We start from the raw sequence: 25,679 nt of genomic DNA, 5'->3' as shown, positions 1-25,679 counted from the left end.
TTGATGATCATGAACTGCAATAATCCAGGTACTATCTCTGTCCCTTGACCATCAGCTTTTGGAAATGCCAAGACAATTCGAAATGACAATTCAAGCCGCTTTGGGAAATACATTGATATTCACTTCAACCAAAATGGTGTGATAGAAGGAGCCCGCATAGAACAGTTCCTCCTGGAGAAGTCCCGGGTTTGCCGGCAGGTGAGGGCACTGGCAGGTGTACATTCTGCCTGCTCTTGTGTTAGAAGCTTATCCTGACAAGGCTGTCCATTGGCCTATTTCTTTCTTTTTTAGGCTCCAGAGGAGAGGAACTATCACATCTTCTACTGCATGCTAATGGGGATGAATACAGAACAGAAAAAGATGCTGAATCTGGGCACTGCCTCAGAGTACACTTATCTCACTATGGTAATTATCTCTGCTTTATTCTCCATTATCCCTCTGCCATTTGCTTCTTCCAGTGAGGAATTGCAATCACTAGGAGCTGCAGATGGTACTTACCAAATATGAACAGTGCTTCCCTTAGAGTACCAGAAGCAGTAACACCAAAAGTGCTGTGAGCATCTGTTTCAGACACTTATTGTATTGTCCACCAGTGGGAAGCAGCTCGTGGCACATCAAAGCTTTCCGTCAAAGTCAGACTTAAGAAACATAAAGAAATGGGACAACATAAAGAATGTGGACAACATCCCCCACTTTCCCAGACACTCAGATTCCAGAGGAATGTAAGGGATCTCATGCCAGGGAGAATGGTAATCAGATATGTGTACCTTAGAGGAATATGAATAAGAATCCTAGTCCTTATATCTAATAGATCTTATATACATAATGCAAGCAGCTGGCATTCAGCGTAACCTCCCAAAATTGATGTTACCATGTCTGGGTTTATGATGCCATTGTGGCAGAAGTGGGATCTTCATAGGTGAGATTTTTGAAAATGGCTAATTGAATGGTTTAGGACATGAAAGCCATGATGAAAATCCTGTCCTTTAGCCTGTGTATATACCTCGTATTACATACGCCAGCTGGTTTGACTTGGGCTGTTCTACAGCTGTGGAAAAAATGCCTCTACTGAAATTAGCTGGAGCTGGGCATCTAATTTTTCGGAAATAAAAACAAGTCTATGATCTGTTTCTGGAGTCTCAAAAGCAAAACCATTAAAGTTGCGGAGATTTTTTCAAATGTAATATTTTCAAAATATCAGTGATCTTACAGCAAAGCTGATGAGTGCAATTAGTGCAATTAATCCATTGGCCATTCCATAAAAAGGCCACTGGGTCAGCAGTAGGGCAGTGTGATACTGAGATAGGAGGATTGGATTAAAGGAGAACATATCCATGGTTTTATAAAGGTCAGCTGTTGGCACAAGCTGGCATGTTTACATGCTGTAAACTGACATGTCTGGGAATATTTCATTTTTGTAATTATCATGCTATATTGTCAGAAACATCAAGGATAAAAAAGGCATTTCCCCATCTCCATTAGGGCTGAAAGTAGTTTCTATCAGGAGCAGCATCCTAGGACCTGCTGTGCAGGCTTTGATGAAGGTTCTTCTGATGCTGCCTTGGATGCTTCCATTTGCCTTCCATCAGGACCTAATATTTTTATTTTGAGCTCTGCCTTCTAGTACTTATCCAATTCAGCTTGCTTTGGTTTGGGATGAGGGCTCTTAATTTTCCATTGGCAAGGCAGACAGAGAAAACCAAAGGCCTTGTGAATGACCTTGTAAATGTAGGTAACTTTGTCAAAGCTTCCTGTCCTTTTATGCTCCAGAGCAGCCTTCCCCTCAGCTTTTCCTTTTGGCGTCCCCAGCATTCAGTCTAGCGCTGGAGAAATGCATTATTGAGCCCTCTGTTAATGGGTACTTTTTGAGAGTAAAGATGAAGGAAGATACAACCATGGGAAGAGGATATAGAATGTCTAAATAGGTTTTTACCTTGCGTCCTTGTGGACTCACAGGACAGCCACCCTGTGTACAAAGGCTTGTTAGTCTGCAGGTGCTTTCTTCCTTGTCTGGGTAGCAGGAGGATTTTCCTTACCTGTCAGTGTGGTGCTTGCAGGGCAACTGCATGTCCTGCGACGGCCGGAATGACGCCAAGGATTATGCCCACATTCGCTCGGCTATGAAGATCCTCATGTTCTCAGACTCTGAGCACTGGGACATCAGCAAGCTGCTGGCTGCAATCCTGCACCTAGGGAATGTAGAGTTTCAAGGTAAACTCAATATTGCCTGTGCTTACCCTTCCTCAGACTCGATGGTAAAGGTGCTTCCCTTGGGCGCTTCCTGCTTCCACCTGCACAGATTAGGTTGTGCTGCTCTGCCCTGTATTAACAGGTCAACAGACTTGGAAAGGCAGGCAGATAAGCACCATGAAATTCTGATTTGTGACTCCACTGCCAAGTGTTTTGAAAAACAGTATCTTATTATTATTTTGTCATGCTGTCAGGTCTCCATGGTTGTACATAGGCCCTTATCACACAAACTGAAACAACAGAGTATAATGCCATGTTACATTTGCTGATTGTTGTTCTACACAAGCCAGAGGACACCGGAGTGATGTTTGCCATGGAGATAATAGCAGTCATGCTCCTGCTTAAGTCTGCTGACTACTCACCTGCATAGGTGCACTTCTGGTATGGACAGGCACAGTGTGATACCCACCAGCACATGCCAGAAGCTCTCACATTTTAGAAAATAACTCCTTGTTTTGTGATACAGAGGGCCTGATACAGTGATGCCAGCTGGATTCTTTGGATTAATGCTGACTACTAAAATTAGAAATTTCTTTTATTCCCCTTTGTTGTCTAAATTTCCCTCAAGCCAAATACACAAGAAAAATTATTTCCAGAAACACATTTTCTGGAGTCAGATATCACTTCCCCAGATCCCCAGTAGTAGCTATTTTAAATGAATAGCCTTGTCAGTTTGGCTGCTGTTTTTAGCCTGATGTTCTAGGCATGAGAGCCCTGTAGATCCCAGGATCCCTGGGTGAAATCAGGACCCTCCTTGGTAAAATCACTGAACCCATCAGTTTCAAATGAGAACTGAGTACCTTGCCACACTCCCAGTGCTGTGGGGTCACAGAAATACAGCTACATTAACAACAGTGATGGTTCCCCCTGACACTGGCTGTTTCTTCCTTGCAGCAGCCGTGTATGACAACTTGGACTGCTCTGATGTGATGGACTCACCACACTTCTCCATTGCCACCAAATTGCTTGAGGTAATGGACTCTCATCTTCTCTTGCTGGTTCTCCCTTCCCCCTTGTTCCCTGAGCACACTGGCAGAGCACATCTCTGGAGTTTATGTAGGAATATACATTCAACAGGCATGCCCCCTCTCTCGCTGACACTCCAGTCATGCTGTTGCAGATGTCTCTCCAAGCCAGGAGATCTTTAACTGGGACAGCAAGTTGCCAGTGGATGCTGCTAGACATCACTAGTTTGTCATAGCCCTCCTCCTGATACAAACTTTGCTGGATCTCCTTTATCCACCTGGAATGACCAGGCTGCTATGACTGTCTCCAGGTAGACTCTAGTGAACTCCAGAACAGCCTCACAAACCTCTCCATCATTGTCCGAGGAGAAAGTGTGTCCAGGCCTCTGAATGTGGTTCAAGCTGCTGACGGGAGGGATGCCTTTGTGAAGGTACTGGTGCTCATGGCTTTCTTGTTTAAAGACTGGGGATGCTTTCAGAGCTGTCTTTCTTCCTGGCTGAGGAGCCTTATGTGATTGACCTTGAGGGCTCCAGGCCCTTGCAGTTCTCAGGCATAGCTTGACAGCACAATAGCAACCAGTAAGTTACATCTGAAGTCTCTAATAATGTGCTCCAATTCCTCTTCCTTTTTTTTTCTCAGGGTATATATGGACGGATTTTCTTGTGGATCGTGAACAAGATAAACTCAGCCATTTTCAACCCAACTTCTCAGAAGCCTAAAGACAGACGTCAATCCATTGGACTGCTGGACATTTTTGGGTTTGAAAACTTCAGCAACAACAGGTGGGAAACTCCAGATGCAATGCAATAGGAAGCTGAAAAGCTGCTGATGTAAAGGGAAAGAATGAAAAAACAAACAGACACATGCTCTTTCAACATCATCCTGATTCTCAGAAAAATGGTGAAAATTTCATTACTGGGTTTTCCCAATTTTGATCATGCAGATTCCATTTTCCTTCAGTCTTGATCATATTTCTGCCTCCTTCCCCAACCTTCATTTTAGTGCAGCCATTGCACTAAATGTCTATTCCAGAATGCACATGTCTATTCCAGAACCTGAGGAATCTTCTAAGGGGAGATAGCTATGGAGCTACTGTGGCAGGCAGCCACTATGTGAGGATGTAGTATATCCCTGTGTCTCTGTACCAAACTTTCCTGTTCCACAGCATTTTACAATGTCTCTTGGGATACATTTGGCATGTTGTACAAACTGGGAAACACTGTGTTGTGTTTCCCATTTCAGCTCATGCTTACATCTTTCTCAGTGTTCCCCCATCCTTTTTTTTTTTTTTTTTGACTGCTTCATTTCTGTACTCCTAAGGGCAGGTCAGCTAAGTCCCTGGTCCCCTGGTCAGCACACCACTGTGTCACTGCGTGTCACTGCTGTCTCTTCCACTGGTGTTTCCATTCCCAAAGCACCGCTTCTATTTGCCCTTCTCTCTGGGGGGACAGCAGCTCTCTCAGTTGTCAGGTACCATCAGTTCTCAGCAAACCATCAGCACATACTCTGCAATCTTTTGCAATCCATTTCAACTGATGCCTCTTGCCTTCAGCCAGATAATATTCCTCAGTGACTTTAGGAACAGAATCTGGGATCTCTACAGTCTGTCTTCTATCTTTTGTGTTCTCTCCTGTTATTTTGTGCTGTTCCCCAGGGTCTGCAGTCTCCATGGGTCCTCACTGTGGTGAGCACCCCAGAGGCCCACACAGTGTGCCACAGCAAGTACCAGGTAATGATACTCAGGTGCAGCATAAAGGAGTAACTAACAAAAGAAGCAGAAGTGCCACTGCAAGCAGAAACATGTCACATGCTCATAAGTCAAGCAATTTTCACAGTTACATGTTCCCTTTATCTCTAGAGTTTCTTGAAACACTTAAGAGATCTTTTCTTGCCTACTAAGCAACATTCAGGCATCAGCTGGCTCATTGCTGCTGGTCTTTGCCACAGCAGAAAATGCCTCCCTTGTATTGCTAAGATTGGCAATGTGCAGTGATGGTGGTCACCAGCACTGTGGAATATGGCAGTGGTATATCTGGATATGCCTTTAAAGCAGAGGCTAAACAAATAGCAGAGACCAGTGCAGCACTGGCCAAGGATGACCATGGGCTTTCATCTTGTCCTTCCCCAGCTTTGAGCAGCTGTGCATTAACATTGCAAATGAGCACCTTCAGCAGTTCTTCGTGCACCATGTCTTCAAGCTGGAGCAAGAGGAATACCTTGCAGAGCATATTGCCTGGAACAACATTGACTTCACTGACAACCGCCAGGCTCTGGAAGTCATTGCACTTAAGCCCATGAATATCATCTCCCTCATTGATGAAGAGAGCAGGTTCCCCAAGGTAAATTTCTGGTTTCACTTGTAATCCCTGGCTTTGCACACAGCTCACGGGTGACATTTGGGTTTAGACACACAAAAGTGCAAAAGTGGCTTTCAGATACGTTAGGAGAGGCAATATCTTCTCCCCATAGATGTTTCTTTCAAATTAGCTCACTACATGACTGCTTCACTCTCTGCTGGAATGTGCTCTTCCTGGTGCCTTGCTGTTGAAACTCTTACAGCTGTTCCAGACAGAGAAAGAAGGAGTCTGCATCATTTTACAAGGGCTTCTTTGGAAATCTTTGAATTAGTTTATTGTTTGAGTATTGCTCTGCTGTTGGTCTAGACTGCAGCTTGCTCTTTCTTCCCCTTGCTGACAGACTCAATTCAGCAATGTCACCATTGTGAGAAACTGAAGGGGAGCTACAGGCCTGGCCTGGCAGCTGACTTTGGTGCCAGGGAAAGTCATAAACAGATCATTTAGAGCACCATCACAGAGCAGGTACAGAACAAGTTGATCAGGCCCAGTCAGCAAGGGCCCTGCTTTACTCACCTGATCTCCTTCCATGACAAGTTGACCTGCTGAGTGCATGAGGGAGATCCTGTGGCTGTTGTCTGCCATGATTCTGTGATTCTGTGAAATGTTATTCTGCAAAGGCCAGTCATCTCAAACAGAAGAGCAGAGATGAAAGTACCATTTGATCTCAGACATCCCAACAGAGCATTTTCATAGTCTGCAGAGCATGGTGAGGCTAAGCTGGAGTGTTGGTGCAGAAATCAGATGACCATGGAGGGTGTCCAAAAAAGCAAGCCCCTGCCTCAGCTCATTTGTAGTCCTTCAGGTAACAATTTGAGAGGATCATGTACAGGCAGACAGCTTTCCCCTTTCTTGCCTAAGAAGAGGGTAGTCCCACAGTTAGATCAAGAAAGCACCTCTTCCATGATTCCAGGAGCACGTGACTTCTGAGAGCACAGCCCCCACTGCCCTGGGCATGGGCCAGTGCACAGAGCTCACATGGCCCATGAGGGGATGGCATCATGATGGCACCCCTTGAAGAGAAGCACCCAGCTGATTGGCTTGCCTCTGGAATTCATGGTCTGGGCCTGCTGACTGGGATCTGCTCTGGGATTCTTCCAGGGATCTCTGAGTCTTGCACCAGCTGAGGAGTGCAAGAACAACTGTGCCTGCCCAGGAGAAAGAGCAGGCACCCCTTACAGCTTCCTGGGTAGGAGGGCATGAGAAGGTTGGTGGGGGCCTTTGCTTGTGAGGTCCAAAGATCTGGTAAATTCTAAGTGCACCTGGTGATGTTAGTAATGATATGGGGGCTTGTGTACAGCCCTAGAACGCCAGGCCCTGTGCTTGATGGTGTGTTCTGTCATGATGCTTGAGACAGGAGTCTGTGTAAAAGGGAAGATACTTTTGGCACTACTTTCCTCCAGATCTATTCCACACATAAGGGCAGTATTTGAGCTTTTGTTATCTCTAAGCACCACTTCTGTTTGTTTGCTGAGCACAGACCAGTGGTGGGGACAATCTGCTTAACCATCCTTTTTTACCTATGTTTGTTTCTAGGGCACTGATGCCACCATGCTTGTCAAAATCAATTCCCTCCACGGTAAAAGTAAAGTCTACATCCCACCTAAGAGTGTTCATGACACCAAGTTTGGCATCAACCACTTTGCTGGGGTTGTCTTTTACGAATCAAAAGGTGAGCCTATCTCTGCTGGATACAGAGGGTGAAGGGAATATCCTGGAGAGCCACATATCCACCTGCCCTGGATATGTGGCTCTCCAGAGTAATGTTGATCTGAAGTTGATCAGAAGGTCAGGAGGATTACTCTAAACCAATCTGCAAGTTACTGTAAATTAAGTGGATTTTAGCTAGACAGAGTGGTGCTAGAGCCAGCAGGATGCAGAGGTGACAGGCTAATTTTGTTTCCATCCTATAGATTTCCTGGAGAAAAATCGTGACACACTGAGTGCTAATGTAATGCAAGTGGTCCATTCCTCCAAAAACAAATTCCTGAGAGAGATTTTCCAGGTGGAAACAACCCCACCTAGTCTGGGACGCGGGACCATTCGGCATCTTGGATCTGACCAGGTCTACAAGGTTGGCTTACTGGCACTGTCTTGCAGAAACAACTCATTTCTCCTCCCTTCTATAAAGCTCTGGCTGTTCTTGACGTCCTCTTTCTTTTGCACTGTCTCTGCAAATCCCTATCTCTTTCATTCAAATTGTCTCTGCCAAGGGGGCTGCAGGAAAAGTCAGGGTCTGGTGTTCATGCTGTAAACAAGTGCAATGTCAGCCCTGCCTCCCAGGTCTTCATCCCTGGACATGTGTGTAGCCATGCCTGCAGGCTGTCTCAGAACCACGAGTCGTGATGCCTCCCCACATGTTGTCATCAACTGGATGTCACTTTGTGCCAAAGTTCATGATGGGTCATTATCACAGACTCCACTGTGCCTGGTGTGTCTGTGCCTAGTGAAAATAAGGGTGTGAAGTGCAGTGGACTAGAAACAGTGTGGGGCACAGTTCAGGTTCTCTGTCCTGCTCCAACTTCCACATACCTTGAGTTCTGAACATTTAACTATGTAGTGTCACCAGTATGTGAAGGTACTTTTGCTTTTACTGTTTACATATTTGATTTTTCCTGTCAGGATACAGAACAGTCAGCTTGCTATCCTACCTATTGTCTGTCTGTTCTCCTGGCATTTTCTGATCTTGTCCTTTCTTCCTCTGTCTTTGTCTCAGTGTGGCTTTCTGCTGTCCAGAACACCTGGCCACGCACAGGTAAACATCCCAGGGGCAAAGAATGTCAGAAGTGGTATAAGCAGCAACAGAGAGCTGGCTTTGCATCTCTTAAATGCTATGAATACTTCCAGATTAAATATCCGGTGTATCTACATTGCTCTAATACTCTAATGGGTCTTGTCCCTATAAATAAGGCTGAACTACTGAAAAAAAAAGTATAGCAGCATGTCAAGAAAGGAAATACCAAATGTGGGCTACCCCATGTCAAAATGCACAGAAATTAGCTGTTGATGCTCAAATAAATGGGACCATCATTGGGAAGCCTAAGAAGCCGGCTACAGAAAAGAACAATGAATGATGTGCCAGAAGACACCTTTTTGTCCTGAGGTCTCAGAGTTCCTTTCCTGACACATCACAACAGAAAAGTCACCCTTAACTCAACAACAAATTTAAACTCTGCTTTAACAATGTTGTATGTGTGAGATCATGAAGGCATGAGCTTCAGCCTTGTGTGGCCATCCCACTGATGGTACAGCAGAAAGAGTCTGAGAGTGAAAATCACTTTTAACTCTTACAAAGCTAAAATATGTATATGCTGTTATCATACCCACTTTGGATTCTTGCTAGCCCTAAATGCATCAGAGCTGCAACGAGACATTCCCAGGAGCTGTTTTCCAAAGACACGAGTGATTGATCACTGGAGGGCGGCCTTGCCCTGTAGCTAAAGCAGAGGGTGGAAATCGGAGTGTTCAAAAGGGCACTTTAGACGTTAAGAACAGCAGGATGAGGTACCCTAAAGACCATGGAAGTGAGGGGAGCCACTCAACTTTAAATTATTTACTTAGAAAAATATTCCAACAACCCCACAATGGACCAACCCCCCCCCAAACAAAGCAGCTGTGTTGTGCTGCAATGATCAGCTCATTGCCTGTATGCAAAATGCCAGTGGAGTCCTTTTGTTATTTGGAATCTGTACTGTTGTCACTGTAATTTAATTTGCCCATACTGAGATGTAGAAACTTAGGCCTAATGTGATGATCTGTGTGAAAGACACAGGTGTAACTGTGCTGTCAGAGAGGCTGGGGAAATCTGAAGTACCTCATACATTATCGTGCAGTAAAAGTTTGCCTTTTTACTGCTTACTGTAGTATTAATGAGCAAGGCTAGTCCCTAAGGAATGGGCTGTTCTGGGTCTTTAGCATTCCTAGCTATGATGGCAGCAAAATGTCTTGCCTGGAGTTTATTCCTGCTTTGGGAGTGGCTGTTTCTCACCAAGCTTTCAGGCACATCCCCAGGAATCACAGCTTGGCACCCAGGCCTGGCACTAAATGCAGCCTTGGTTGGAAGAAAGAGGCGCATGTGGGCTTCTGTCGGTGGAATTACTTCCACCACAGCCACCCCCATTGCTAGGACTTAGTGCCCAAGTAGGTGAAAGCACTTAGTGGGGGGTTTCTTTACAAGAATAAACCCCAACTAATAAGGTGCAGATGGCCAATTTAGCTCCCATGTAGGCAAATAATGTTTTTCTGGTGGTTGTGTGATACTATTACGTTGTACAAAAATACAAAGGTTTACTAATTGGCCTCTGACAGTGAATGATGTTGCAGTCAGCATGTGCTTTCTCTTCTCAGGGCTTGGATACCACCAAGCGGCTCTCGACACTGGGAGGACAGTTCAAGCAATCCCTGGAAAAACTAATGAAAATCCTTGAGCAGTGCCAGCCGTACTTCATCCGCTGCATCAAGCCAAATGACTACAAGAAACCACTGGTAATGTTCTAACAATAAGAAGTCTTGCCTTTGGTCAAGTCTGTAATGAGAAAAGGCTCTCAGTTGCTGTGTAGCATTTTGTAGCTGTACTTGGCTGCATCCAAGAAGAGCTGGAGTACAGGCTATTCCTGCAATAAACATAGTAGGAGGATATAGCTTTGTTAATTTACAAAAGCATCTCAAAAAAGTACCATAGAGTAATGGATAGCAAAAAAGCAGACAGGTGTATTCCTGAGCAGAGTTACAGAAGCCTTTTCGGTAAAGATAAAGACGAAACTGAAGACTTTGTAACTCCTCAACAAAGGGACAAAACAAAAAACATGGTCAACAATGATCATACTGTGAAATAGCCTGAGAGAGAATAGGAAAGCTATTGGACTTTGTGAGAGGGGTGATGTGGCTTAATCTGACATTACAAGAGAAGAGAAATCAGTTTGTCATTAGGACATGTGGCTGGAACTCGGGGGATTTTTGACCTGATTCTACTCTGAAACTTTGTATGGTGTTGGTCAAGCGAGTTAAAAATTTTTGAAGCACTGCATGTGGCTTAGTGAGCCAGTTTTTAATCTCAGGTAAGATTAAACAATAATAAGAAGAAAAGAGCAGCATGCCTGCTGTGCTTTGCATGGCATGCCCAAAGGCCTAAGTTGCTACTGCAGTTATTCACACCTGCAAAATTGTATGATCAATTCACCATTCATCTGAAATTACAGTTCTAGAATGAAAAATGGTAGCCAGACTGAAGTTAATGGACTGTTTCTACTGCTGACATACACAAATTTGGTAGAGCCATTGGGGTGACTTGTTTATGCTTGTAATGAATTAATTTAGTGCACTAAAGAAAAACACAATTTAAAAAAAACACAGTAGGCCATTTTGCAGGCCCTCTGAGGCTGGAGGGTAATGGACATGTTCTGAGAGATACTGCATGTGTACCTTCTTTCAGTGCTAAGTCTCCTCATCTGCTTTCCCTTTCAGTTGTTTGATCGGGAACTATGTATCAAACAGCTGCGATATTCAGGGATGATGGAGACCATTCAGATCAGGAAAGCTGGGTACCCCATTCGCTACAGCTTTGAGGAGTTCTTTGAGAGATACAGAGTTCTTCTACCATGGTCTCTTCGACAACAGGTGTGCAAGTAAAAACATGGTTTAAAGCTAATCTAACTTTTCCTTATGAGGCTTTGGTCTTTCCCCTGCCAGAAAGGTCTTGAATTACTGCTGGCAGAGTTGAGAGAGCTGTCAGCACAGAATTAAAGCTAAATACTTAAGTTCTCTCTTCGACCTTAACTGAAAATGCAGAGTTGCTTTGAGGTCCAACTGTCCTTGGCCTGCTCCATGCAGACATCCCAGGCAGGGTAACATCCCCATTCCCATTGCCCTCAGATGTTTTTTTTCCATAATCACACACTTCTCAGGTCTCTGACAGCCCCCTCACACTTTGACTCTGGAATGCAATCACGTTCCTCCTCTTCCTGACCATTTGAGCTGAACCACTTTCATTCATTCTACTGTCAGCCCAGAGGTCTGCAAGACCTCATCTGTTTCTGTTCTTTGCCCTTTGGAATGCAGGGCAGTAGATCCTTGCATACTACAGCTGCTGTGTTTCACAGCCAAGCCCTAACATCATTATGCTTTTGCACATCAGCTGAAGAATGATGCTCGACAGAGCTGCATCAGCATCTCCAAAGAAGTGCTGGGCAAGGATGAAAGCTGGCAAGTTGGAAGGACCAAGATTTTCCTTAAAGTAAGTAAAAAGGACAGTTTATTGTCTTTTCTCATGAAAGACTGGATGCTTCACAATACAGCTCGGTCTGCTTGTGCAAGGAGGACTGGGTTATCTTACCAATTCTTCCTTGAACCTGAGGGTGGATCTTTGTTCTTGAAAGCCAAATAATTCAATGAAGGGAGTTTGGTGTAGGAGAGGCTGAGTTCTTCCAGCTCCCAAAGACGAAAGGTGAGGTGAGGCGTTGGCCTGTTTCCCGCCCCTCTCCCTGCCATGGGCAGCTGTCTCAGTTTGAAAGACAGGTGTCTGCCAAGGAAGGCAGGAGCCTCCCTTGGAATGGAAAATATGACACCCTTCCCTCTGAATTATTACAACGTGGAAATTTAGGAGCTTTCAGGCAAAGATATGGGAAAAGGAATAACAGTTCTTTACCAGTATGTGTATGTATAACAAGGCAAGCAAACAACAACAACGGCAGTGACAACAAACAAGAGCAGCAAGCCCAGTGAACGGGCTCTTCCCGCTGCTGGAGCGCTCTCCCCTCGCTGCAGCTCCGCTCGCGGCCGCCAGGGGCGCTGGTGGCTCCCGGCCGGGCGGGGCGGCTGCGGGGACTCCCCGCGCCTGCAGGGGGCGCTGTGCCGCGAGCTCGGGGACCTCACGTGGTCCGTGGCGGACGGGCTGGAGGGTGACAATGGCTGCGGCAGGAACCTCGGAGCGGGGCCTGGAAGGGCAGGGCAGCCTCGCCCAGGATAGCAAGCAAGAGGTGGCAGAAACTCCGCAGCTATTGCTGGAACCGCGGGGAGGCAGGGCTGGAACCGCAGGGCCTCCCAGGAGGGCAGGGAATGCAGAGCTACAGTGTAGCAAAAACTTGGAGCAGTGGGAAAAAAAACCAACCCGTGTGGCAGGGCAGCAGCAGCCTGGCTCCCAGCAGGGCAGGGAAAGGCTCCCTGGTGCGGAGGGGAAGAGGGCCCGGGATCCCGGGGTTTCTCACCTGAGGCACCTGAGCAGATGCTGAAGAGTCCCTCTTTTAGTGAAGGTAGACTGTTAATAAGGTTCCAATGCAACGGCCGCTCTTACGAACAGAGCTGCACTCACGGTAGAAGAAAGGCAGCAGGAGACGGAATCCTGCAGTGGTGACCAATTCTCCCCACAGCCACCGCAGCCTCTCTCCCCTCCGAATGCTTGAGAGAACAAGAGCTGGGGGCTGCATGCAACCCCGCTTTCCCAGTCCAAAGTTCGCTGTATCTCTGCCCTCTCGACCCTCAGGTAAAGAGAGAGTAGCCAGCTGCATCCCTCCCCTGAGCGGTGACAACTTCTTTTGTCTCTCATAAGTGTCCAGTCGTTATTCTCTCCTAGCAACACGTATGGGGGAAAGCTCCTTAAGAGAAAAAAAAACCCCAAAACCAAAAGGAGAACTACTAAAACCCCAACATACGGGTGATCCAGTTTCTGTGCTACAACATTGCAGCTGGAACAGCACAGTGCAACGTATTGGAGCACAAAAAAGAAGGGGATACCAGTGCACTGTTGCAGAGGTCCACCTTGCCTGTAGCATACCCTTGCCTGTAGCATACCCCCAGGTGAAAACAGTCTTGCTGCAGGCAGATTCTTGCTCGTTTATGGCTACAGCTAGACCTAGTCTGGTCAGGTGGTGTGCACTTTTCCTACTGCAGTCCCATAAATGCATTTTAATCACATTATGCTACATCATGCTGGTTTTGGGTCTTTTTTCAGATCATGTGTCCCATTTCCAGAGTTTGTAGGTGTGTCTGCTAAGCTGGCATATCCACACTTTCTTTTAACAGGATCATCATGACACTGTATTGGAGCTGCAACGCCAAAATGTGCTCACAGATAAGGTTCTTCTTATCCAGAAGGTGATGAGAGGATTGAAGGACAGGTCAGTCATCTTACAGGAGGGAATTCACTTTAGTTTAGAGTAGTTGATCTTTGTGGTGCAGCGTGACACACTCTGTGCAACATTTTTGGGTATGAAATGTATCGATCTATACCTTCCACCAGCCCTAAATTTCATGCTTGTCATGTAACAATGCACAGTGTATCTATGCAGATGTTGGACAAAGATTTGTTTTGGCTCAGTTTTGTTATTTTTGTGATGTTTTTCAAAATGCAGGGCTGTGGCATGTATGAAAAGGAAGGTTTGAAAGGAGGACTTGCTCTTAATTATTTTTAGTAAACAGTAGACATCTGGAAAGCAGGAAATCCCCATGGAATGTATGCCCTTCTCAGAGCTACAAGAATTCTCTTACTTAGGATGCTTCTTTGATACAAGATGTTGAAAAGAATCAGATAGAAACTAACTAGTCCTTCTCTTTGCCAAAGAGGCCTAATTCTTGCATTGTGTCTGCTTTAGTTTGAAATATCTTCAGAAATGAAATTTAGTCACTGTCAAATAAATGTTTGTCCTCATTAAATGCTTTACATCATAATTTGTACTCATTGATCTTGTATCCCCTCAATCAGAACCATGATATAGAACTGAGTCTTGGTTTGGTTTAGAAATACTCTTGACCATAGTGAAGGAAGAACTAAAAAATATGACACAAATGCCCCAAAACTTCCTTTGTTTTTCACACTCTGCCTGCTATCCAGAAGAGTATCCGAACCAAAAGCCTCAACTTGCTTTTACTTTTAAACCATCAGACCTACATGCTGCTTTTTCAGCTGCAGCATGACAGCTTGTACCTTGGGAGTTTCATCTTGCTCCGATGGGTTCCTTGTCCTGGCAGCAAAACACTGGGGAGCGAGAGGTTATTAGGTGGGGAAGTTAACTTATCCAGTCTTGATGTGAGAGGTTTTCAGTTCTTACAGAGCTCTCTGACCACAGCAATCAATTTGGTCTGCAGTTGCCATGAGTATTTTTGCAGCAAACAAGGCTGACATAAGACTGTGAACATCCCATAAAAGGAAAAAAAAGCCACCTTATTCTTTACTACTATCATAAGAAGCATCAGAGATAACGTACAGTTTGTCACCTCACATGTCTGTCTGCTTAGGAAGAAGTTCCTGAAACAGAGAAAGTCTGCTGTAGCCATTCAGTCAGCCTGGAGAGGCTACTGCTGCCGGAAGGAATTCAGAATGGTAAGGTGAAGGTATATCAATTAATGTATATTTGTGTGTGTGTTTTATATATTGTGCCCTGCCAGACTGAGTGAAGTATTAGAAATTAAGATATTCACAATTGAAGGGAGAAGAGACAAGATGACAGAGTGTAAAGGAGGATGTAAAGTCCAAGGAGGGCTCTGGGACCTCTCAGGGCTACCTGAACCTGTGACATTTCTGCTTTCTAGTGAAATAGGAACCCAACTCACCTTCAGCAGACCTTGCTCCAGAGGCCTAAGATATGAGTGGTCCCACACCTCTTACAGTCAGAAACCCAAGCATAGCCTTTGTGCATCACCACCATGCTATGAGCAAAGTGTCTTCTGCAACTGCTACAGGAAAACTGGGAATTTGTAAAAAATTAGCAGAAAAGTCATTATATCAATCTCACACTATTAAAAATTTTTCCAGGGGAGGTTCAGATTCAGATTAGATATTAGGAAAAAAATTTCACTGAAAGAGTGGTCAGGCACTGGAATAAGTGGTCCAGGGTGGTGGTGGAATCACCATCTCGGGATGTGTTGAAGAGGCATCTGAATGTGCCACCTGGGGATATGGTTTAAGGGTGGTTATGGTGGTGATGGGTTGACAGCTGGACAAGATAATCTTGAAGGTCTCTTCCAACCTTGATGATTCTGGGTGATTCTGTGTGAAAAATACTGTCTGGTCTTTCATAGATGGTGCATTTTCTGGGTGAGGAAAACTGGGGGCACTCACAGATTGTGTATTTGTGTGGGAGGGATTATTATTATTATTATTATTATTATTATTATTATATCCCATACATCCCATTTGAGATGGGCAGGAGGAGAAACTGCCAGTTTCAGTCAGAAACATTCTATATCCTGCATCAGTGATACAATTCCTGTCTGATTGTTTGTTCATTTGTTTCCATTCACTTAGCTTCATTTCTGCTCTGTTCCTTCCCTTGTTATAATCCCAGGCTACCATTGTCACTTTCTGGAGCCACTCCCTAGAACAGACCCCCCAAATAACTCTATATACTAGTTTTAAAGGCCTATTACTGGTAGAAAACAAAGCATAAAGTGTAATATTACATTAGACACTTCCAGTGTCTAGAAACAGTTACTGAATTTTGTTGTCTTCTACTCATCCCAACTTACATCCCAACCTGTCTCGATGGTTTGGAACCATAATGACGCCTTCTTTCTGCACCACCCGCAGGTGCTGCTGGGCTTCGGGCGCCTGCAGGCCCTGTACCGCAGCCGGCAGCTGGCTCAGCAGTACGAGGCCACCCGGGCTCGGATCATCAGGTTCCAGGCCATGTGCCGCGGTTATCTGGTGCGCCAGAAGGTGGCGGAGCAGAGGAAAGCCGTGCGTGTCATACAGGCATACGCAAGGGGCATGTTTGCTCGCCAAACCTACCGGAGGATAAAGGGGCAGGTAATGCTCACAGATACCTTGTGAACACATTGTTTCTATGAAATTCCAATAGAGATTTTATGACCAGCAAGTGTTGCCTTAACATAGCATTGGGTGTGGATATTCATTTTGGGGTATTTTATTTTGAACTTTTGTCAAGTACAAAAGCAGTGTGTGTTAAGCAGACTGATCTTGTTTACATTTGTTTTATGTGATCATTATCATGGATCAAAACTTCACTGACACAGTTGCAGTGGCTTTGGCAGAAGGGAGAAAGGATAAGATCTGTGTGTATCAGCCAGTCCTGCAAGGGGAGATCAATTTCTACAGCAGGGCCTGATAATGGCACTCAGGGATCCATTCAGAAGGGAATCCCAATGCAGTGTGTCTTGGTAGGTGCTACCAGCCCTTGGCAGTCCAAAGCACATGGGAGGCATCTCCCTGATTTCCTTTCTCTACTAATGCTGTACAAACAGGACAAAGCCAGTTTGCAGATTTCTGCCTGTGGCCTGTTCCCTAAAATGCCAAATCTAGAACTAAGCTTCTGTTGTGACAAAGTCCTGTTGGGACCAGTTTGGACAACAGTTTGGCAGAAGGGAGTTGGCTCAGCAGTTGTAAAAACAGTCACAGAATAGTCCTGTTGTCCACAGAACAAGTTGAAAGCCAGGAATATCCACTTGGAAGGAGAGAAATATCCAAAAGCAAGGGAAGAAGCTGTTAGATTACAAAAGGTAGATATGCTATGTGGAGGAACACTGGCCAGTGTTGCCCAGCTCACACCTGAGGACTTGCTCAAACCTCTGAGCACGGCTGTATTTAAAAAAAGAGAAGACATAGTTGTAAACCTATTTGTAATGATACTTTGAAAATAGAACACATACACATACACATTTTTGATTGCAGCATAAGCTGGCACTTTAGCCAAATATTCCAATGCTATTACAAGTCTCCTGACACAAAACATTTTTAAATTTTAAATATCGTGGGGTTTTCTGCTGTTAGCAATTCTGTGTTTTTCCTGTATTATCTCTTGTTGATAAAATTCTTGAATAATTCCACATTATTATCAATAGGCCAACAGTCCATAAAGACAGCTGTAAGAGCAGGGCCCTGCTGCTGACGTGCCAGGTCTTTGTGACTGCTTGACACAAGCAACATTTAACTTCCCGTTTCAACACTGTACTGGCAGAGCTGGACCTCACTGTCACACACCTTTGTAAAAGTGTTTCATCTTCATACCCCTTCACTCTAGCAGAATGATGTTCATTCATGATGTTCATGTTTAAGTCATGCCTAAGCTATTTCTGTGTTTAAAGGGACACCTGCCAACTCAGGAGAGAGAGGAGGCAGAAGCAAGACAAAGGAGGAATGTGCTTGCCCATAAACCAACAAATCATGATGTTATCAGCGACCAAGAAATGGTGGACAAAATTTTTGGGTTTTTACCGTCTATGATTGGAGGCCAAGAAGGACAGGCTCCTCTGGGTTTTGAGGTACAGAGCTGCAGACTGGTAACAGGTCATGCTTTTCCTTGTGTAAGCCAATTGACTGTTGGAATTCCATCAGTGGTCAGTTCTGTTTACTGTACTTCTGTACAGTGAAAGAATCCCCCAAATTAGTTATCCAGTCACTGAGGCATCTCTTGCAGAGGTCAATTCCCAAAAGTTTTTGGTCACATGAAGTTTAGGGACTATATAGCTTCAGACTGCACATTTGTTTCTTTGGCCCAGCAAAACAGTGCCACCTTCTGCATTTTGGCACCAACCTCATGCTCTGCTGATAGTGCTCTCAGTGATTTTCTGCCTGAAACAAGCTGAAAGTTCATGACCCAAGTTATATCATGTTCTTGAAAGTAAAATTTGGGATATACTTGTCCTGATAGCTGCAGAGGTTGGAATTCTGTAGGAAGAGGTGTGCAGAATAGAATTGTATGGATTAGTACAGGATGTGAACAATAACACCTGGATTTTCTAGCAGCAATATTCTTGCTGCTAGGACCAAGATGGGAAGACCATATGGAATGGATGCATCTCAGATGGACAAGCTCTGAGTCAAAATGATCTGTTGGTAGCAGCTGCAAATGGCTTTGGGGTTAGCTGGAAAGGCAAATTCTGGAAGACTAATGGCCAAGGGAAAAAAAAAAAAAGCAAAATTAAACATAAGAACATCAGAGTTCAGTAAAAGAAAATATGCTTCTTTCTCATGTTCTGCACAGGACTTGGAAACAAAGCTTAACAAGCTGGAGGAAGTGGACCTGGACATGGTTCCCATGAGTGTGGAGCTAGAAGAGGAAGCAGATGGTTTGGAAGAGTATACCTTCCCCAAGTTTGCTGCTACTTATTTTCAGGGGTCTTCTACACATACACATATCCGGAGACAGCTGCGGCACCCACTGCTCTACCATGATGACAAGGACAATGTCCTGGTATCTTGCTCCTTGTTGTTGTTGTTGAACCTGCTCTCTCCACAGCCCTGGCTTTTAAGGTCCCCTCATCCTTGGGTCCTGGCTCTGGCACAGCCCTGGGAACAAGAGACTCCAGAGCCAAGGAGATAGTCCCGAGCCTTTTGTATTGAAAGTAGCAGTTCTCATCAGCATTTTTTGGCACTTTGCACGCAGGCACTTCACACAATCACCTGCCCAACACAGGATCTCTGGTCACCTTTGGTCTTGCCCAAAGAGAGAACTCGGAGGTGTGTTTTGACTTCTCCAGACATCCTTTGGGGGCAAAAATGGACTGGAGAGAAAAAGTGTGAGAGCTTACCCATCTCTCTGCTCTTGCTAGGGTTGCTTGATCTGTGAGATAGGACAGAAGGGGGAGGGCCAGGCCTCCAATGTCCTGTTGAACCAGAGGGGGATTGAGGAGGGTGTTTTCCTTGATTCTAAGCATCCTGGCAGAAGGGAGGACCCCATGCATCAAGAACTTTGCTATTACTTGGCTTTCTAGTTCTGGGCATGAGGGGTCCTGGCAGACTCCACTCCACTGCTCATCAGGTGAGCAAATGCAGAGTGCAGTGCAGCCAAGGCTTCTCCACCTCCCTCCAGCCACAGCACACCTCCAAGGTGCCAGTAAAGGGAATGGTGAGGGTTCAGCAATCACAGAGGAAATCTGACCTTCCCACCAGAGCTGTACCCTCTTCCTTTAGCAGGAAAGTGCTGTGTGTTGCTGTCATGTGGTTTGGTATGAAACCAAACTCTTCATGTAAGTAGCCAGAGGAAATGGGAATTTTAACAATTTGGACTGGGTAAAGAAAGAAAATGCTCTTAATCTAAACAGGCAGAAATGGCATGAAGCCATCGGTTTTGTTGGCACTGTTTGACTATGCTTTCTGCTACTATAGGCTTCTCTAGCTGTGTGGGTGATCATCCTGAGGTTCATGGGGGATCTGCCAGAGCCAGCAATGTTTGCCAAGAATACCACGACCAAGAGCAGCTCTGTGATGACACAGATATATGACACACTTGGCAGGAAAAACCAGGTCCAGCTGAGGAGTGACAGCCCAAATATGGTGAGAGAAGCAGGCTATGTTTCATTTCATTCAAAGTTTTCATTTGCTTTCCTTGGTTTCTGTGCTGTCCTACCAAGAGTGAGAAAAGCAATGGAACTCTTTCATGCTACTGTACTTGAAATGTCACAAGTGCAAAAGGGCACCAGTCAGTCCTGGCAGGACACTCAGCTCCTTCTGGCAGGAGAGGACAAAACAAAAACATCTTCACTTGAGCATCTTTCTGTCCTTAATGAATCATTCTTGCTGTGCAATAAACTGATTTTCTATAATGGTAATGTGTATTGCAGAGAGAAGGCAGAAGGGATAACAGGATTTCTAAGGGAATTTCATCCCTGAAACTGAAACGGTCATCCAAGCTGACAGGGAAGGTAAGAGGTGGAAATAAATTGCCTTCCTTTCTTCTTGCCTGCAGTCCTGTCTTCACCTTCTGGCAGATGTTATGTGAGCAACCTCCCAGCTGAGAACTTGTTCCCCTGCCAAGCCAGGGCAGCCCCGTGTGGGACACCTGGTGCAGTGTTCTTCGGAAACAATCCCCATGTGCACTGATGTCATCTGTTCTCTGGCAGAGAACATAGGGAGAAATTTATTACTGAGAATTGTTGGCATTACAGAAGAGCTTGCCCAGCGGCCTGAGCAGACTGAGAACCATGTGCTTAGGGCTGTACAGGACAGTACAAGAAAGTTCTCCTAGCCAGTGATAGTGCTGTAACAGCACGTTTAATGAGTTACCTTGAGAAGGAAGGGGGCAATATGGCCTGGTTCTCCTGCACTGAGCAGGAAGAGTTTTAGCCAGAAAGATAGAGAAGGAATGTCTCTCATTTCTGGGAGAGCTGCCTGCTAAGAGGGAGATTTCTAGACCACTCTGGGGTTCCACTCTGTTTCTTTCAGGTGACAGACCAGCTGCGAAGTGGAGAAGAGGCTTTCCAAGAGGATACCTCAATCTCTCAGAGACCTATGTCCAACCTAGAAAAAGTACACTTCATTATTGGCAATGCAATTCTGCGTCCTGCCATCAGGTAGGAAACGTGTACCTCCTTCCTAGGGCCGGGTGCCCATTACATCGAGGAAATCCAGCATCCTTTTTCCACAGTCCTGGAGAATGACTCCCTTACTGCCTTTTCTGGTATTTTCATGTTGCAGTTTAGGCCAGCTGCCTCCATGTATGGCTTTCTGAATACCCCACAGGTATGGAAAGGGGCAGAGCTCAGGGCTGTGACTTAATAACACTTGAAGATGGAGCACAGCCCTTGAATGAGGGAAAAGAGTCACTCAGAGGAGTAAGAAATACGGAGTTAATGGATGAGAGGTTTGCCAATAGCCTCTTGCTGAGCACTCAAGCAATTGTCCCCGCATCGGAGATGGTCGAAGGTCTGGATTGCTGAGTGTATCAGACACTAAGGAGAAATCCTGACCACAAGCAGTGTGAGGCTGGACCTTAGGCCAAGCATGGTGTGAGGATAAGACAGAAGCTCGTTGATTCTGACCTGATCCCATGAATCCTCTCCTTTGTTTTATCCTAAGCACTTTTCTGTAACAAAGCCCACAGACACAGGCCGTGCCTTGACCCCAGTCATGGGCTGCATTCCTCTCTCCACAGTCACTTTATTTCAGTCAAGACACTCCCTAGAGCAGATTCTCAGCCGGCAAAAATTGCATGCAATCCATATATCATAATAACCACAGGCTAAGTACCTATTCCCTTAGTCTGTGTTTCATCATATGTCCTATCAGGGAACAAAAAACTCATGAAACTTATGTCCTCTTACATCAGATTTGACAAATGTGTGTTCCAAGAGTCTAGAAAAAATTAAGATGATTTTTTAATAGCAGTTTTCTTTGTATGCAGATTTTTGCATCTGTTTCCCTTAGGTCCTTGTTTCATTTTCAGAAGCTTACTCTGAAGTGTTCCATTCTCCATTTCTGTACCAGGATTCACTCCAAGTTTGTATATAAAGATAAATAAAATATATAAATATTTTAAATATATAAATTTATATATTTATATATTTAAATATATAAATATATATATATAAAATTAAACAGGGTGTCCCCCATCCTTATCCCCAAATTCACCTACAAGCAGACAGACAAGAGCCATGAGCTACAAGCCACATGCTGTAGAGAGCTCAGAGCAAGTTACACATCTAGACTCTTGGACAGCAATGCCATTTCACAGCTGCATGACCCAGCAGTTGTTTCTCCTCCACAGTCCCCTGCTTGTCGCAGGAGTTAATCCAGCATGGGAACTGCACTTGAGCTGCTCGAGTAAGAAGGGGTGGCAAAAGACCCTAAGCATGCCCGGAGCCTTTTCCATAACAAACCTATTTCCTGTGGTGCTTTAAAGGTGCTATCCAAGCTATTGTGTTTAAACCTAGCTCAGATCTACTTCATCATGCTGCAATCCTGCCAAGCTTGCAGTTGAAATGTAGCCAAAGACAGTTCGGACAGTGAATCTGTTGTTCTCACGTGTTTCATTACAGAGATGAGATTTATTGCCAAATTTGCAAACAACTCACCGAAAACAACAACAGGAGCAGCTATGCTCGTGGCTGGATCCTTCTGTCACTTTGCCTTGGCTGCTTTCCTCCTTCAGACACGTTTGTGAAGGTACACTGCTAACCTTTCCTACAATAGCTCACACGCCTCAGCTGAGCTGGTGTCTTGTGTATTTTGATGCTTTGATGCTGACAGCCACATAAAATGTTTGGCTTCCAGAGCAGCTGGTGCTGCAGTTTCAGCAGAAACTTTCTCATCTCCTATTCTTATCTGGGAATTTAAATAAATTATTGCTGCATTCACATTTATTTTTTTTCATTACGTGTCATAGAGTCTGGATTCTGCTGTTCTGTTTTAGATCTATAATCTGCAAGGGATCTGGCAAATTTTAACCTCTCCAGTTCTGCCTTTCTAACCAAAGGCAACCAAAAGGTGTCTCCAGTTACAACCCCAGTGATTAAATATACTCAGGAGGGCAGTATAAAATCACACTCCCAAGTTTTATCAGTCCTTACCCTATATCTCTTAGCCCTAAAAAGTACAATAGATATTTGGACTTTTAAATTATTCATTAATTTCCAAGTTTAAATGGATGATAAATCTACTTCACCACAGGATAAAAACTCAATCTGTGGCTCCAACTTGACATCAGGCTTCCTCCTAAATCTGAGAGGCAAACAGATCCATAGATGTGCATGAAACTTCAGCCTTGCTTTACTAACACCCCAGTTCAAATGATCAATCAAATCATAAATGCTGATAAATGGACACAAATCAGTGTCCAGTGTTGATTGGAACAAATCAGTCACAAGCCATAGGCATCTTTCAACACCAGTCTTTGTCCAAGGACTTGGAACCATACAGAATTAATGAAAGACATGACCATACCCTACCTCCAGGAGTATTCTTAATCATTAAAATAACCAGGTGAATGACCCATGCTTGCACTAAATACAGATATGTAAATACAAGTCCGTGTCATCCAAGAGCCATAAAGACTCCAAAAGCTCAGTTTATCCAATTAATCTCTTCAAATGTCCAATCTTAATCATGGACTTAAGTTATTGATATTGCCAGAGAACTTGGTAAAACTAAAGGTATCAATCATCATTAGTCCTAATCTGCCATTAGCCCTCTTCCCAGCTCTTCCATTCATACAGAATGTCAGGCTCTTGGTTGAAAACACTAACTCTTGCTCTAACCTAAGCATTAAGAATAAAGCCTCCACTACTCATGTAGTTAAACATGGTGAATTGACTGACACAAGTCTTCTCTCCCTTTGGACAGAAAGTTCTGAAGAATGAGTGAAAACTAAGTGTCTCAAGCCTCCTTTTTGAAGACATTAATTCCAACCCTTATCTTTAATATTTTCTGGTGAATCAAAAGCTAATGGATCACTCTAATCTAGTGTATCAGCTGCAGAAGGTTTTTATTGTTTTCTGAGGACTAATGTTTCCTAACTCCTTCCCCTGCTCTGTGCATGTAGTACCTGTTGAATTTCATCCACCATGGGCCCACAGGCTACGCTCCGTACTGTGCTGAGCGTCTGAGACGTACCTACAGCAACGGGGCCCGGACTGAACCTCCCAGCTGGCTGGAACTTCAGGTAGCAGCTCCCTTTTGGCTTAATTATATTGATCTGGGACATTTTATACTGGTTTTTGTAAGCATACTACTTACTTTGTAGTTATACTACATTCATTAACCTGTAATAACAGACATTCCTAAATCAAATCATGGAAATCAATGGCACAAGGAGATTGAAGACCAGCCACCTTGGATACACCTCTTCTGGCTATTCAGTTACCCTAAATCCAGAAGAGGATGTAAGCAGCAGCAGATGATTTGCAGGGAGATACCTCCATCCACTCAGGAACCACAGGCCAGAAACAACCTCCTGAGGAAAGCTCTTACTATCACTTTTGGAAAGAACTGAGCAAGGCTTATGCTTTTAAAATGAAAGGAAGAAGGGAGTAAGATGGTGCTATATTGTCCTCCCCTTCCTTTAAATGTCACCCTAGTAATTAAAAAACACATGCCCCCCCTTTCAAATAAAGACCTCAGTTCAATTCCTCCCTAAATCTCAGGGACCCTATTACTTAACACTCGTCTTCCTGGACAAAGTACTTGCTGCAGGCCATCTCTCCACTGATGCACGTAAGGCTGTTCCCACAAATCATCAGGACAAATGTGGCTCATGAAAAGTCTATCAGTTGGCACTGTTATGTGATTATCAGCTCTCCTGAGCTGTGAGGAGGAGAAAATTTGAGTCCAGTGCTGCTCCAGGGATGTAATTTATGTTTATGACTCACCATGTTTTGAAGAAACTGTGTGAGTGTTGGAGATTCACTTAAAGATTGTTGACTGGGTTGTGCAGTGTGTGGAGCTTTTACATCTAAATGCCTTCTTCATTCTTCAGAAGAGAGTAAGGTTTGCCCATAATCTGTTTCTCTCATTTAACTCTGACTTACAGGCAACAAAGCAGAAGAAACCCATTATGCTTAATGTCACCCTGATGAATGGCCAAAGCATCACTGTCCCTGCCGACTCTGCTTCCACTGCCAGAGAGATCTGTCAGTTCATAGCAGATAAAACCAAACTGAAGGATGCCTTTGGGTTTTCGCTCTACATTGCTGTGTTTGATAAGGTAAAGTGTAGAAAAATAGAATGAAAGCTCCCTTCTCTTTCTGTGGAGGAGTTGCTGCTGCCCACCCAGACTCACTGAGGACTCCCTCTGAATTCTGGAACATCCTCAAACCAGTCCTGCACTGAAACCAAATCAGTTCTGAATCCCAGCTGGATCTTGGGACCTGATAATTCTTTTCTGCCTTTCTGTTGGCTCATCATTCAGCAATTCCTGCTGCAGCCCTGTAAGGCTTCCTTTGCCACATAGCTGACTAGTAAAAATACATCCACTTACCACATACAGCTTGCATATTCTGCTTACCTTTTGGGAGTTTTTCTTGCTGTCAGGAGACCAGGAGCTTTGTGTTTATTGTCCTTCAGGCAAACCCAGAGCAGGCATGCCAGTAAATGCAGGGTCCCTTTGTGGCAGGTCTGGTCGCTGGGCGGGGGCCGAGACCATGTCCTGGATGCCATCTCTCAGTGTGAGCAGCTGGTGAAGGAGCGGGGCACACATGAACGCCACGCACCCTGGCGCCTCTACTTCCGGAAGGAAATCTTCACCCCCTGGCACAACTCCCAGGAGGATCCTGTCAGCACTGATCTCATTTACCACCAAGTCATCCGTGGCATCCGATTCGGAGAGTACCGCTGCGAGAAGGTGGGTCTCCTGATTCATCCTCCCAAAGAGACAAAACTATATTAATACTTACCACATTAAAAAGCAGGAATATGAACTGAGTTTGTAGTGGATGTGAACAACCCTT

At 44.7% G+C, this 25,679-nt stretch overlaps 1 protein-coding gene across 1 annotated transcript in view; it reads left to right on the top strand.

Moving 5' to 3' along the window:
* Positions 1-25,679, top strand: part of MYO7B (myosin VIIB) — a gene marked incomplete at both ends in the record, with an annotated part of 46,978 nt that overhangs the window by 5,150 nt on the left and 16,149 nt on the right. Inside the window, 25 exons of the mRNA XM_082287945.1 lie at positions 56-198; positions 292-405; positions 2,058-2,211; positions 3,145-3,221; positions 3,527-3,646; positions 3,856-3,998; positions 5,345-5,555; positions 7,107-7,242; positions 7,484-7,644; positions 9,918-10,055; positions 11,034-11,186; positions 11,704-11,802; positions 13,587-13,681; positions 14,799-14,883; positions 16,090-16,308; positions 16,938-17,018; positions 17,604-17,780; positions 18,503-18,712; positions 19,627-19,794; positions 20,082-20,162; positions 20,683-20,810; positions 22,275-22,401; positions 23,777-23,896; positions 24,764-24,937; positions 25,346-25,573. Coding sequence (XP_082144071.1) covers positions 56-198; positions 292-405; positions 2,058-2,211; positions 3,145-3,221; positions 3,527-3,646; positions 3,856-3,998; positions 5,345-5,555; positions 7,107-7,242; positions 7,484-7,644; positions 9,918-10,055; positions 11,034-11,186; positions 11,704-11,802; positions 13,587-13,681; positions 14,799-14,883; positions 16,090-16,308; positions 16,938-17,018; positions 17,604-17,780; positions 18,503-18,712; positions 19,627-19,794; positions 20,082-20,162; positions 20,683-20,810; positions 22,275-22,401; positions 23,777-23,896; positions 24,764-24,937; positions 25,346-25,573 — 3,542 coding nt within the window. The remainder of the gene's footprint in view (positions 1-55; positions 199-291; positions 406-2,057; positions 2,212-3,144; positions 3,222-3,526; positions 3,647-3,855; positions 3,999-5,344; positions 5,556-7,106; positions 7,243-7,483; positions 7,645-9,917; positions 10,056-11,033; positions 11,187-11,703; positions 11,803-13,586; positions 13,682-14,798; positions 14,884-16,089; positions 16,309-16,937; positions 17,019-17,603; positions 17,781-18,502; positions 18,713-19,626; positions 19,795-20,081; positions 20,163-20,682; positions 20,811-22,274; positions 22,402-23,776; positions 23,897-24,763; positions 24,938-25,345; positions 25,574-25,679) is intronic.

The sequence above is a fragment of the Coloeus monedula genome (genome assembly GCF_965178545.1).
Source record: "Coloeus monedula genome assembly, chromosome: 10".
In the NCBI taxonomy this organism is placed as follows: domain Eukaryota; kingdom Metazoa; phylum Chordata; class Aves; order Passeriformes; family Corvidae; genus Coloeus; species Coloeus monedula.
This window is presented reverse-complemented; position numbering and strand designations above follow the sequence as displayed.